The 14,714-nt window shown below is 39.8% G+C and overlaps 1 protein-coding gene across 1 annotated transcript; it reads right to left on the bottom strand.

Moving 5' to 3' along the window:
• Positions 1–11,950: 11,950 nt before the first annotated feature.
• LOC138902872 (uncharacterized) lies at positions 11,951–12,337 on the bottom strand. The gene has a single exon (XM_070190774.1). It carries the CDS (start codon positions 12,335–12,337, stop codon positions 11,951–11,953), a length of 387 nt encoding a protein of 128 aa, XP_070046875.1.
• Between the last annotated feature and the right edge of the window lie 2,377 nt (positions 12,338–14,714).

The raw sequence follows: 14,714 nt of genomic DNA, 5'->3' as shown, positions 1-14,714 counted from the left end.
TCCATTGATCATGCACATGTATTCTTGTATATCTGCTTTCTGTGTGATATAGATTTAGACTAATAGCATATGACCACACCGGACGGATTGTGATATTAAACATGTGACCATGCTGAGCGGATTGTGATATTGAGCATGTGATCACGTCGGGCGGATTGTGATATTGTCTTGTGAGTTATCTGTGCATCACGTGATTTGTTTGTGCAGGTCCGAGATATGTATATTATTGGCATGTGAGTTGTCCGTGCGATTGATATTATTATCACGTGAGTTTTTCGTGCAGCGCGTGGATATGAATTCGTCCCCTTACGGTTACCCTCACATATTCCTTCTTGATGGTGCACACACAGTTTGAGGAAAACTGATCAGTGGTTTGGTACGATTATGAAAATACCAAGTAAAAGCTAGCAGTGTTTGATTTGGTTATTGCATTTCATCTTTACTTGCAATTTCCTTGGTTGTTTACCTGACTTAATTTGCATATCTCCTTGATATGCTGGTTTGTTGATTGAGCAGAGTATGTTAAGAAATTATGTGCACCAAGGTGGTTCTTTTTGAGATTTATGACTTGCTCGGATTATTATTATGTACTTATTGAATTCATGAACTATACAGGTAATTAGCAAGTATCATTTATAATTCTTGCTTCTATTACCTCGTCGAGGTTAGTTATGATATTTGCTGAGTACATGAGGTCGGTTGTACTTATACTATACTTTGTACTTAATTGTGTAGATCCGAGTGTTGGACCGAGCCACTAGTATCCGGGGGTTGTTTCTGAGTATCTTGGAGAGACGAGTTAGAGTTGCATCTCGACGCAATCTTGGCGTCTCTTTCCCTTTATGTATTATTGTTTTTCATTCAGACAGTATTGTTATTTGGCATTTCAGACTTGTACTTTCATTTTATAGCTCATGACTCTATATTTACCAGTTCTGGGGATTTTTTATGTATCAACGTTGTTGTTTATGTTAATTGGACTTAGACTTATACTATTTTTATAAATTCAGTATTTATGTTTCGTTTTTGTTATGCTTGACTTGTCTAGAAAGTGAGTTAGGCGCCGTCACGACCGTATGGTGGTTTTGGGTCATGACAAGTTGGTATCAGAGCCCTAGGTTCATAGGTTCTATGGGTCATGAGCAAGTTTAGTAGAGTCTTGCGGATCGATATGAAGATGTATGTACTTATCTTCGAAAGGCTACTGAACTATTAGGAAACTTCACTTTCTTGCATTCTTGTCGTGCGAATTTATTATTTTCGAAGTTTGAACCTTTACTCTTCTATTCTCTCATAGATGTTGAGGACACATTCATGTGGATCAGGCGAACATTCACCAATACAACTAGGCAGGGCCGAGGTAGAGGCCGAGATGGGGCATACACTATAGCTAGAGCGGCACATATGGAGCCACATGTCACTCCAGTGGAGGAGAAGGTTACGGATACTGTTAAGTCGTTGGGACCAGCTCAGACACCAGTGGTGCCTATTGTTATACCTGGTCTTCAAGAGGCCTTGGATCAGATCTTGAGTGTGTGCAAAAGCTTGGCTCAGGTAGGTATGGCCCCAGTTGTACCAGCTACCTCTCAGGTCGAGGGAGGAGCCTAAACTCCTGTCGACCCGTACACCAGAGCAACTAGCTCAGGGGTATCAGACACCAGGGGTATTACCAGTTCAGCTAGTTGTTGCTGCTCGGGCCGAGATTGGTCCACCTATGACTAATGAGGAGAAGAGGTTGGAGCGATTTAAGAGACTTGACCCTCTAGAGTTCAGTGGAAGAGAGTTAGAGGATGGTCAGAGTTTTCTGGATCGGTGCAATCGAATTCTTCCCAAAACGGGTATTGTGGACATCAATGGAGTTGCTTTTACTACTTTTTAGCTTATAGAGACAGCCTATAGATGGTGGCAGGCCTATAAGTCAGGTAGGCCAACTGACACAACACCACTAACATGGCATCAGTTCTCAGTTCTCTTCGTAGAGAAGTTTGTCCCACATACTCGTAAGGAAGAGCTGCGTAGGGAGTTTGTGCAGCTATGGCATGGGGATATGACTGTGACCCAGTACAAGATGAGATTTGAATATTTGGCACATCATGCAGTGTGGTTGGTTCCCACGGAGAGAGAGAAGATCAGGAGGTTCATTGATGGCCTCGACTATAGGTTACGTTACAGTTTGGCTCGAGAGGCCGCGACGAAGGCTAGGTTTGACCAGGTGGTTTAGATTGCTAGATGTTTGGAGCAGGTTTGCAGGCTCAATATGAGGAGCAGGGGGCTAGAGGCCTCGTGGTTTGGGTTGTTTTAGCAGTGCCTCATCTGGAGGCCAATCATATTACACCAGAGGGCGTCCTTTTAGGCCAGGTCAGGCAGCTCATCATATTCCTCGTGGTTCATCAGTTAGCCACAGTTCATACAATACTTGCCTAGTTCAGTCATCATTTAGTGCACTGCCGACACAGAGTTCTTACCGTGCTCCATCTGCTAAGGTTTCTACATGCAGTTATTTGAATTATCAGGGCCAGCAGCTTCGTCAGAGAAGGGGTTATTTTGAGTATGGGGACTTGAGTCATCTCAAGAGGGATTGCCCCAGACTTCTGAGTAAGGTTCCACAGCAAAGCTCGCAGCCTATGATTTCAGCACTAGTAGCTACGCCACCCGCATAGCCAACTAGGGTTAGGCCTCAGTCAGTTCGAGGTCTCCCTAGAGGGGGATGTCGGTCAAGTGGTGGTCAGGCCTGTTTCAATGCATTTCCCACCAAGCCAAAGGCAGTTTCTTCCGACGTCGTGATCACAGGTAGGGGTGTCAATGGATATTTAAAAATCGACTAAACCGACCGAACCGTACAGTACCGTACTGAACCGATTTTTAGGGTTCTTTTGATAAAATCGTAGGTTTTTATATAAATTTATAATTATACCGATAATTAGGGTAGGTTGTTTATTTTATAAAAATAAACCGAAAAAATACTGAACCGTACCGAATAAATTTACATGTGAAAAATATATTTATATATTAAGTTTAAAAATAATAATGCATTATTTTTTATTAGGCTTTCGAACTATGAAAACGGTTACAAGCCAACAAATAATTAAACTCAAAATCCTAATTGCCAAACTTACTATGCTACTCCTATCGAAATTAAATTATTTCCAGCATATTCACTAGCAAGACACAAGGTATTTTTGCGATTATGAGTAGCAAACTATAGTTTATTGAATAAGTTTCCTTTCGTATGATTCAGATTTATCTTTTTGAATATTTAATCTATTCTTGAATCTCAGCTTCGTTAATATCTTTCCACTCGTGTGATTTATATTTTTTTTGTATTTTCTTAGTTTCTTTTACGCTACTATAGAATAGTTGATGGATCTATACTTTGGTCATCTTTCATATTTAAAAATGTCTAGAGAGTTTTGATAAGTTCTATAAAAGTACATATGTTATTGCATTCTTCTTCTACTAGTGACTTTTACATGATATTAAAAAAATAGAAAACTAACCGAACCATACCGATATTGAAGAGAAACTGACATGATCGGGACGGTTTCGAAAAGTCTAATTTTGGTTATATATAATAGAATAACCGAAAAATTGGTATGGTATAAATTTTATAAAATAACTTGCCAAACCGAACCATTGACACCCCTAATCACATGTATTATTTCAGTGTGCCACAAGAATGCTTCAGTGTTATTTGGCCCTGGTTCCACTTATTCATATGTGTCATCATATTTTACTCGTTATTTGGATATGCCTCGTGATTCTTTATATATTCATGTTCATGTATCTACACTGATGGGTGATTCTATTATGGTGGACCATGTATATCGATCTTGTGTGGTGACTATTGGGGGTTATGAGACTAGAGTTGATCTCTTATTGCTCAACATAGTAGATTTTGATGTGATTTTGGGCATGGATTGGCTGTCATCATATCAAGCTATTCTTGATTGTCACGCTAAAACTGTGACGTTGGCTAGGCCGAGGTTGTCGAGGTTAGAGTGGAAAGGCTCCCTAATCATGTTCCCAGTAGAGTGATTTCATATTTGAAAGCCCAAGGATAATTGAGAAGGGATGTTTGGCGTATTTGACCTTTTGAGGGATGTTAGTACTGATACTCCTACTGTTGAGTTAGTTCCAGTAGTGAGGGAATTCCTAGATGTGTTCCCTACAGACCTGCCGAGCATGCCACCCGATCAGGATATTGATTTTGGTATTAATTTGGTGTCGGACACTCAGCTCATCTCTATTACACCATACCACATGACACCAGTAGAGTTGAAGGAACAGTTGCATAAGTTACTTCATAAGGATTTCATCAGGCCTAGCGTGTCACCTTGGGGTGCATTCAGTTGAGAAAGGTTACTATCAAGAACAAGCACCCACTACCACGTATTGATGATTTGTTTGATCAGCTTAAGGTTTCTAGGGTATTCTCGAAGATTAATTTGAGATTGGGGTATCATCAGTTGAAGATCCGGGCTTCAGATATTCCGAAGATGGCTTTCAGGACCCGTTATGGTCACTATGAGTTTCTGGTGATGTCTTTTGGGCTGACTAATGCCCTAGCATATTTATGCACTTGATGAACATCGTATTCCATCCCTATCTTGATTCCTTCATCATAGTCTTCATTGATGATATATTGGTGTATTCTCGCAGCCGGGAGGATCATGAGCAGCACTTGATGATCGTACTCCAGACTTTGAGGGAAAAGAAGTTATATGCTAAATTCTCCAAGTGCGAGTTTTTGCTTGATTCAGTGGCATTCTTGGTCCACGTGGTGTCCGGTGAAGGGATTAAGGTGGATCCGAAGAAGATTAAGCAAGTTCAGAGTTGGCCCAGACTGTCTTCTGCTACTGAGATCTAGAGTTTTCTTGGGTTGGTTGGGTATTATCGCCTGTTTTTGGAGAGGTTTTCATCTATAGCAGCCTCATTAACTAGATTGACACAAAAAGGTGCCCCATTCAGGTGGTCGGATGAGTGTGAGGAGAGCTTTCAGAAGCTCATGACTACCTTGACTACAACTCTAGTTCTTGTTTTACCTTCGAGATCAGGTTCTTATACAGTCTATTGTAATGTTTCACGGATTGGCATTGGATGTGTGTTGATGCAGGAGGGTAGAATGTTTGCTTATGCTTCACATCAGTTAAAGCCCCATGAGAAGAACTACCCAGTACACGATTTGGAGTTGACAGCCATTGTTCACGCACTTAAGATTTGGAGGTATTATCTTTGCGGCGTATCATGTAAGGTGTTCACGGATCACATGAGTCTCCAGCACTTATTCAAGCAAAAGGATCTGATCTTGAGCCAACGAAGGTGGTTAGAGCTACTAAAGGACTATGATATAACCATTATTTATCATCTGGGAAAGACCAATATGGTGGCCGATGATTTGAGTAGGAAGGATGAGAGCATGCAAAGTCTTTCTTATATTCCAGTTGGGGAGAGACCGTTAGCATTAGATGTTCAAGCCCTGGCTAATCAGTTCTTGAGGTTGGATATTTCGGAGCCTAGCAAGGTGCTTGCATGTGTTGTATCATTGTCGTTTTTGTTTGAGTGCATCAAGACGTGTCAATATGATGATCCCAACTTGCTTGTCCTACAGGATATGGTGAAACATGGTGATGCCAAGGAGGTTACTATTGGTGATGATAGGGTATTAAGGCTACATGATCGGATCTGTGTTCCCAATATGGATGGGTTGCAAGAGTTGATTCTTGAGGAGGCCCATAGTTAGAGGTATTCCATTCATCCGGGGGCTGCGAAGATGTACCATGATTTTTTGGCAACACTAATGGTGGTGAAGGATGAAGAAGGATATTGTTGAGTATATTGCTCGGTGTTTGAACTGTCAGTAGGTGAAGTACGAGCATCAGAGTCCCGATGGTTTGCTACAGAGACTTGATATTTCGGAGTGGAAGTGGGAGCGTATCACTATAGATTTTGTAGTTGTCTTCCATGGACCTTGAGGAGATTCGATACAGTGTGGGTTATTGTGGACAGGCTCACTAAGTCTGCACACTTTATTCCAATTATGACTACCTACTCTTCAAAGCAGCTAGCTCGGATTTATATTCGGGAGATTGTTCGCCTTCATGGTGTGCCTATGACTATTATCTTGGATCGAGGCACATATTGCACATCACATTTTTGGAGAGCAATGCAACGTGAGTTGGGCACACAGGTCGAGCTGAGTATGTCATTTTATCCTCAGACGGACAGGCAGTCTGAGCGCACTATTCAGATTTTGGATGACATGTTACGTGCCTGTGTCATTGATTTCGGAGGGTTCATGGGATTAGTTCCTTCCGCTAGTAGAGTTCGCCTACAACAACAGCTATTAGTCGAGTATTCAGATGGCTCTTTATGAGGCCTTATATGGGAGGCGATGTCGTTCTTCGATTGGTTGGTTTGAGCTTAAGGATTCTAGGTTGTTAGGCATTGATTTGGTCCGTGATTCTATGGAGAAGGTGAAGTTGATTCAGGAGCGGCTTCGTACAAGGCAGTCCAGGTAAAAGAGTTAAGCTGACAGGAAGGCTTGTGATATTGCATATATGGTGGGAGAGAAGGCTCAACTCAGAGTTTTATCCATGAAGGGTGTGATGAGGTTCGGGAAGAAGGGTAAGTTGATCCCTAGGTATATATGGTCCTTTTGAAGTGCTTGATAAAGTGGGAGAGGTAGCCTACAGACTTGCCTTGCCACCTAGTCTATCGGGAGTTCACCTAGTGTCATGTTTCCATGCTCTGGAAGTGTTATAGGGATTCATTACTTGTTGTAGACTTCACTACGGTGCAGTTGGATGAGGATTTGTCTTATGATATAGAGCCGGTGGCCATTTTAGATCGGCAGGTTCGAAAGTTGAGGTAGAAGAATATAATATCTGTGAAAGTTCAGTAGAGAGGTCACCTGATCGAGTAGGCTACCTGGGAGATTGAGCAGGAGAATCAGAGCAGATATCCTCACCTTTTTGAGACTCCAAGTATGACTCTAGACTCGTTCGAGGATGAATGTTTGTTTAAGAGGGGGAGAATGTAACGACCCGGTGGGTCATTTAGAGTATTTTAGCCCCATTTCCCCTATTTGATGCTTTACATATGTGTATTTGTGGTTACGTGACTTGTCGAGGTGGTTGGTTTGGTTTCGGAGAAGTTTTGGAGTGAATTGGGACACTAAGTCCCAAGGTTGGAAGCTTAAGTTGTAAAAGTTGACCAGAGTTTGACTTTTGTGTAGATGACTCCGGAATGGTGTTTTGATTATTCCAATAGTTTCGTATGGTGATTTTGTACTTGGGCATATGTCCAGATTTGGATTTGGAGGTTCCTAGGTCATTTTGGCTTGAATTGGCGAAAGTTGAAAAGTTTAAGGTTTGGAAGGTTGATAAGTTTGACCGGAACTTAACTGTATTGGTATCGGATTTGCATTTTGGTTTCAAAAGTTGGAATAGTTCTATTGTTCCATTTAGGACTTGTATGAAAAAGTTGAGGTCATTCTGAGTTGATTTACTATGGTTTGGCACGAGTTTTGGAAATTGGAAGTTCATTAGTTTCCTTAGGCTTGAATTGAGGTGTGATTCGTAGTTTTGATATTTTTAGGGTGATTTGGGGCCTCGAGTAGGTTCGTGTTATGTTTTAGGATTGGTTTATGTGTTTGGATGGGGTCCCGGGGGCTTCAGGTGTAATTCAGATGAGTTACGGATCATTTTTGGCTATGTTGGCATTGCTGAGTTTTCTGGGTTCTAGTGTATTCACATCTGCGGAAGATTGGCCACAGATGCGGCCATGGTTGCGCAGGTGCGAGTTTTGGGCCTGGCAGAGGAAGTCCACAAAAGCGCCAACTTGGATGTAGAAGCGAAGCCGCAGATGCGGCGAGGCGTCCACAGAAGCGGACTCGCAGGTGCGGGGGGATGATCTGTAGAAGCGGATGGTCGGGAGATTAGTGGCTTCCGTATCTGAGATGGAATTTTCACAGATGCGGTGTCACATGTGCGACTATGTGGACCGCAGATGCGATTTTGCTGAGCAGAATATTTAATATCGAGGGTTTAGTCATTTTCTCATTTTTGGAGTTGTGGAGCTCGGTTGGAGGCGATTTTTGGAAGGCTTTTCATCACAATTGAAGGGGTAAGTAATCTTTACTCAATGTTGGAGTTAGTTATTAATTACCCGTAGATTGTTACACCTAATTTGTATGAATTAAAGGTGAGATTTGGCGATTTTTGGACTATGATTTTGTAGAGTGAGATTTAATGATTTGAGGGTCGATTTAAGGTTGGAATTGGATAAAAAAAAATATATTTGGACTCGTATCGGAATGAGTGTTCGGAATATGTGACTTTTGTCGGGTTTCGGGGTGCGAGCCCGGAGTTGCCACTGCATAATTGATTCAAGATCTTAGCTTTATCATTTGGAATCGTTTTCAGTGGCTTTTATTGATGATATTATATTAATTTGGCTAGATTTGAGCCATCTAGAGATTGATTCGCGCGGGAAGGGCCTGTTAGAGGATTGATTTGACTTGCTTAAAGTAAGTATCTTACTAAAGTAAGTATAATTTATAAATCTTTCTTCTATTACCTCGCCGAGATTAGTTATGATACTTGCTGAGTACATGGGTCAGTTGTACTCATACTATACTCTGCACTTAATTGTGCAGATCCAGGTGTTGGACCGAGCCACCAGTAGCCAGGGGTTGTTGCTGAGTATCTTGGAGAGATGAGGTAGAGATGCATCTCGACCGCAGTCTTGGCGTCTCTTTTTCTTTATGTACTATTGGTTTTCATTCAAACAATATTGTTATTTGGCATTTTAGACTTGTACTTTCGTTTTTAGAGCTCATGACTCAATATTTACCAGTTCTGGGGAATTTGTTATGTATCGACGTTGTTGTTATGTAAATTGGCCTTAGACTTGTACTTCTTGTGTTAATTCAGTATTTATGTTTCGTTTTTGTTATGCCTGGCTTGCCTAGCAAGTGAGTTAGGCGTCGTCACGACCGGATGATGGTTTTAGGTCGTGGCACTAATATTTGTATTAGTTATATACCCTATTAAGTACTATTATTATACATAGAAAATCATGACATTAGCAATACCATAATTTGTAATACATGGATAAGCATGTATAGAGACATAACTGCACTTTTATCACATAAAATCTCCTCTTTATGATCAACCACTATATTGAAAATTTCTTTTTACTTTAAAATTCTAGAATATTTGTTTTTTTTAAATGTTAATGTCACACCCCCAAAATCCCAACCAAGGGATCGTAATGGCGCTTAACACCGATTGCTAGGCAAGCCAACACTTAATAATAATGATAGAAGCAAAACCTAACAACTAACAGCATAATATAATAAATAAAGAGTTAAATATTCTAAAATTACATAATAAGTCTAAACACCATCAACAATTAACTTAAACAACTTCCCAAGACTAGTGTCACTGAATACATGAGCTCTAAAGAGTACTAAATATAAAATTTAAAACAAAATATAATATTATCTAGTGCAAGTAAATAGTAGCAATGATAATGAAGGTGACTCCGGAGTCTGCAAACGAGTATGCAGAACTACCTCGAGTCTCCGAGATGTCCAAGCTAATCACCTATTGGAGCTCCACTTGGACCAATGCCTGAATCTGCACAATAAGTCTAGAAGTATAGTATGAGTACAACTGATCCAATGTACTCAATAAGTATTGGGTCTAACCCCGACGAGGTAGTGACAAGACTAAGTTAGACACCTACTATATAAACCAAGAGAAAAAAACAAGAGAACTAACAAGAGGAAATAACAAGAATAAGTACGAGGAATGCTGAAAGAATCAACTAAGATAAGTAACGACCATATTTTCTCAAATAACAAAACCAAGCAATTTCCAACAACTCAAATACAAGAGAATGAAACGTTAACCATAAAACGACATAGCAAAGTCCAGAAATCAGCATAACAAAAGCAAGGGGTAAAAGATATCATATCAAATAGCATAGCAACACCCTTTGTGCATTTATCTCTTATCCTTACCAACACGGTAACACCCTTCGTGCACATATATACATATCACTCTTCCTCACAAAGCACAGAAACACCATTCATGTAATAATAATGATGTCAAGAACCACATAAATCACTCTCCCTAACAAGCATATAATCGTCATTCCTGCAATTCACTTTTCCTCTCCAAGCATACATAAAACAGTACCAATCAAGGTATGAAGCATAAATAATATCAAGAAGAGCGATTTATCATAATTCACATGTGAGGGATAATCATAACTTTTGCACCAATAAGCGAGCCAACATTTCAAGAACCATAATGTACAAATATTTCATCAAAACTTAAACGTAACTATTAACATGTATATGAACACTCAAGAGGTTTCATGAACTATTTGAAGTGTAGAAAAAGTAATGCATAAAGCAATAAGACATAAATAAGTCTAATTCTATCTGCATGTTTAACCCCTGATAACGCATATACACTCATCATCACGCATATACACCGCCTCCAACATATTTAGCACGTAGCAAATAGACCCAAGTACAACCTAATTCCCTCAAATCAAGGTTAGCCAAGATATTTACCTCTTTTGGATCCAATAAACTCTCCAATACCGCTTTTCCTTTAGAATAAACCTCCAAACCACCCGAATCTAGTCAAATAATACTCAAATAAGTCAAAACAAGCTTAAGGAACCCTCTTAACAATAAAAAGGTTTGATTTTTATCATATTTGAAAAAGTCAACACGTGCCCACATTGTCGAAATTCGAAATCAAGATCAGTTTTTGAATATTCATTCTTTCCCGAGTCCAAATATGTATTTTATTTCAACATCTGACCTCATATTGAGGTCTAAATCTCCAAAACTTACTTTCTTAAGTTACTACCCAAAATTTATTTTCTACTTTTTAAAATCGTATAAGGGATGAAAATCTATGGGAATTATGAAAATAAATCAAAACTAAGTTAAAATTATTAACCCTTGAAGTTGGGACGAAAATCCTCTCAAAAATCGCCTCCTTACGTAATCTCAAAAATAGAATAAAATGAGTTAATCTCGAAACCCTTCCCTTTTTACCCAGCTGCAGATATCGCAATTGTCAAAAATTATTTGCAATTGCGCAGCTCACAAATGTGGCCTACTGATCGCAAATGCGAAAAATCCCCCTGAGCCTACATAGTCCCAACTGCGAACCTCAGCATCACAATTGTGACACTGAGCTCCACCCTTTGAACTTTGCAAATGCGAGATGACATTCGCAAATGTGAACCTCACATTTGCGAGCTGGTCATTGCAATTGCGACAACAACAACAACAACAACAACAACAACAACACCATCAATGTAAAACTAATCAAAATAGTCTGAAACCAATCTGAAACTCATATGAGCCCCTCGAGACCCCATCTAATCATCCAAATAAGTATATTAACCTCACACAAACTCGCTTGTAAGCTCAAAATATAAAATACAACATCAAAACTAATAATCAAGTATCAAAAATCAAGGATTTAAAATGTTTATAACTCAAATTTCTAACTTTCAACTATAAATGCCGAAACAGCCTTGGATCACCCGAGACCCAAACTAAACATACGTACATATCCAAAATTATCATACGAACCTACCAGAATCGTCAAAACACCGATCCAAGATCATTTATCCAGAATATTGACTATGATCAACTCCAATAACATTAAATCTCTAGAATTAGAATTTCTCTTTCAAAGCACGTCTAAACTTTCTGAAAATCGTAACGAACCATGCACACAAGTCATAAAATATCAGATGAAGTTATTCAAGGCCTCAAATCAGGAAACAGAGAGCTAGAACTCAAAATAACATATCGGGTCATTACATTCTCTACCTCTAAAAAAAACATTTATTGTCGAACGGACATAGAAATGTACCTGAATGTTAAAGAGATGCATATCTACTCCTCGTATCAGATTCGGACTCCCAAGTAACCCTCCTCAGTTTGCTGCCCTTTCCAAAGCACTTTCACGGAAGAAATGTCCTTAGATCTCAACTTTTGAACCTGCCTATCTACAATAACCACTAGCTCTTCTTCATATGTCAATTTTTCATCAAGTTGCACCGTGCTGAAGTCCAGAACATGTGACTTCTTCATGGTACTTCCAAAGTACCGAAAGTGAAATACCGGATGTACTCTTGCTAGGCTGGGAGGTAATGCAAACCTATAAGCAACCTTCCCAACTCTCTCGAACACCTCAAGCGAAGCAATAAACCTCAGGCTTAACTTTCCCTTTTTCCCAAATCTCATCAAACCTTTCATAGGCAAAACTTTTAAAAGTACCTTTTTGCCCTCCATAAAAGCCACATCACGGACTTTCTTGTCCGCATGACTCTTCTACCTACTCTGCGCTGTCCGAAGACACTTCCAAATCAACTTCACCTTATCTAAGGCATCACAAACCAAATCCATACCCACTAAATTAGCCTCACCAGGCTCAAACCAACCAATAGGAGAACAACACCGCCTACCATATAAAGCCTATACATTGATATTTGAATGCCAGACTGATAGTTGTTGTTGGAGGCAAACTTTGCCAATGGTAGAAACTGATCCCAATGGACTCCGAAGTCAACAACATAGGCTCTCAACATATCCTCAAGGATCTGAATAGTTCACTCAGACTGGTCGTTCGTTTGAGGGTGAAGTGTAGTGCTCAACTCCACCTGCATGCCCAATTTTTGCTGGACAACTCTCCAAAAGTGCGATGTAAATTGAGTGCCATGCTCTGAAATGGTCGAAATGGGCACAAAATGCAAAAAAACAATCTCTCTAATGTAGATCTAAACCAACTCCTCTAAAGTGTAAAAAGTCATCACCGGAATAAAATATGCAGATATGGCAAGTCATGTCCACAATAACCCAAATAGCATCAAACTTCCTCAAAGTTCGTGGTAATCTCACTACAAAGTACATAGTAAAGTGCTCCCACTTCTACTCTGGTATAACCAACCTCTGAGTCAAACCACCTAATTTTTTATGTTCATATTTCACCTGATGGCAATTCAAACACCGTGAAACATTCCCAACAACGTCTTTCTTTATCTTGCACCACCAATAATATTAATTCAAGTCATGATACATCTTCGTGACACCTGGGTGAATAGAATACCATGAACTATGTGCCTCCCGGCAGATCAACTCCCTCAAGCCATCAACATTCGGAATACAAATCCGACCTTGAAGCTGCATAACACCATTATCTCAAATCACAACCTTCTTCAGGACACCTCGCTCCACCCTGTAACACAAACAAATGTGGATCATCATACTAGCGAGCCTTAATACGCACAAACAAGGACGACTATGCAATAGCACAAGCAAGAATCCGACTAGGCTCATAAATATCAAATTCTTTTACTTGAACAAGTGTTGGAGACTCCAATGATCAATTTAAACCTTACATGATATATCGTACAAGTAGTGCCTCCAAATTTTGAAAGCGTGCGCAATAGTTGGCAACTCCGAACCATGAACTATATAGTTCTTCTCATGGGTCTTCAACTGACGAGATGCGTAGGTAATCACTCTACCATACTGCATCACAATTGCACTGAGACCAATGCGCGAAGCACACAATGCACGGTATAAGGCCCCGAAAATGTGGGCAACACCAATACTGGAGCCATAGTCAAAACAAATTTGAGCTTTTGATAGCTTTTCTCACATTCATCAGACCATCTAAAATGAGTATATTTCTGAGTCAACTTGGTCAATGGAGCTGCATTAGATGAAAATCCCTTAATAAAGCGACGATAGTAGCCTGCCAAACCCAAGAAACTTCGGATCTCTATAGCTGAAGTAAGTCTAGGCCAATTCTGAACCGCCTCAATCTTTTTAGGAACAACCTTTATACTATCACTAGACACAACATGACCCAAAAATGCAATTGAGTCCAACCAAAGTTCGCACTTCGAAAACATGGCATAAAGCTGACGATCCTTGAAAGTCTAAAGTACAACCCACAAGTACTGCTCATGCTTTTCTCTTCTACGAGAGTAATCCAGAATATAATCAATGAATACAATCACTAAGGAATCCAAATAAGGCTTGAACATTCAGTTCATCAAATCCATGAAAGTCGCTGGAGCATTAGTCAAACCAGATGAAATTAACCAAGAACTCATAATGACTATAAGAAGTTCTTAAAACTGTTTTAGGGACATATGAAGCACTAATCTTCACCTGATGATAACTAGACTATAACTAATCTTGGAGAACACATTGGTACCCTGAAGCTAGTCAAACAAATCATTGATACGAGGCAATGGATTCTTGTTCTTGATTGTAACCTTGTTCAACTATCGATAATTAATGCATGTCCTCATAGAATCACCATTCTTCTTCACAAACAACATTGGTGCACCCCAAAGAGAAACACTCGGTCTAATAAACCTTTTATCAAGCAAATCCTACAACTACTCCTTCAGTTCCTTCAACTCAGCTAGAGCCATACAGTATGGCAGGATAGAAATGGGTTGAGTGCCCGAAACTAAGTCAATACAAAACTCAATATCTCTATCAAGTGGCATGCTAGGTAAATCCGATAGAAACACCTCTGGAAACTCCCTAACAACCGGTACTAAGTCCATAGAAGGAACCTCTGCACTAGAATCTCGAATATAAGCCAAATATGTTAAACACCCCTTCTAAACCATCTGTTGAGCCTTCAAAA

This window comes from Nicotiana tomentosiformis, chromosome 12, assembly GCF_000390325.3.
Source record: "Nicotiana tomentosiformis chromosome 12, ASM39032v3, whole genome shotgun sequence".
Lineage (NCBI taxonomy): Eukaryota > Viridiplantae > Streptophyta > Magnoliopsida > Solanales > Solanaceae > Nicotiana > Nicotiana tomentosiformis.
This window is presented reverse-complemented; position numbering and strand designations above follow the sequence as displayed.

Excerpts from the sequence above, each read along its gene's own strand:
- LOC138902872 (XM_070190774.1), bottom strand. The coding sequence starts at position 12,337 with ATGGAGGGCAAAAAGGTACTTTTAAAAGTTTTGCCTATGAAAGGTTTG.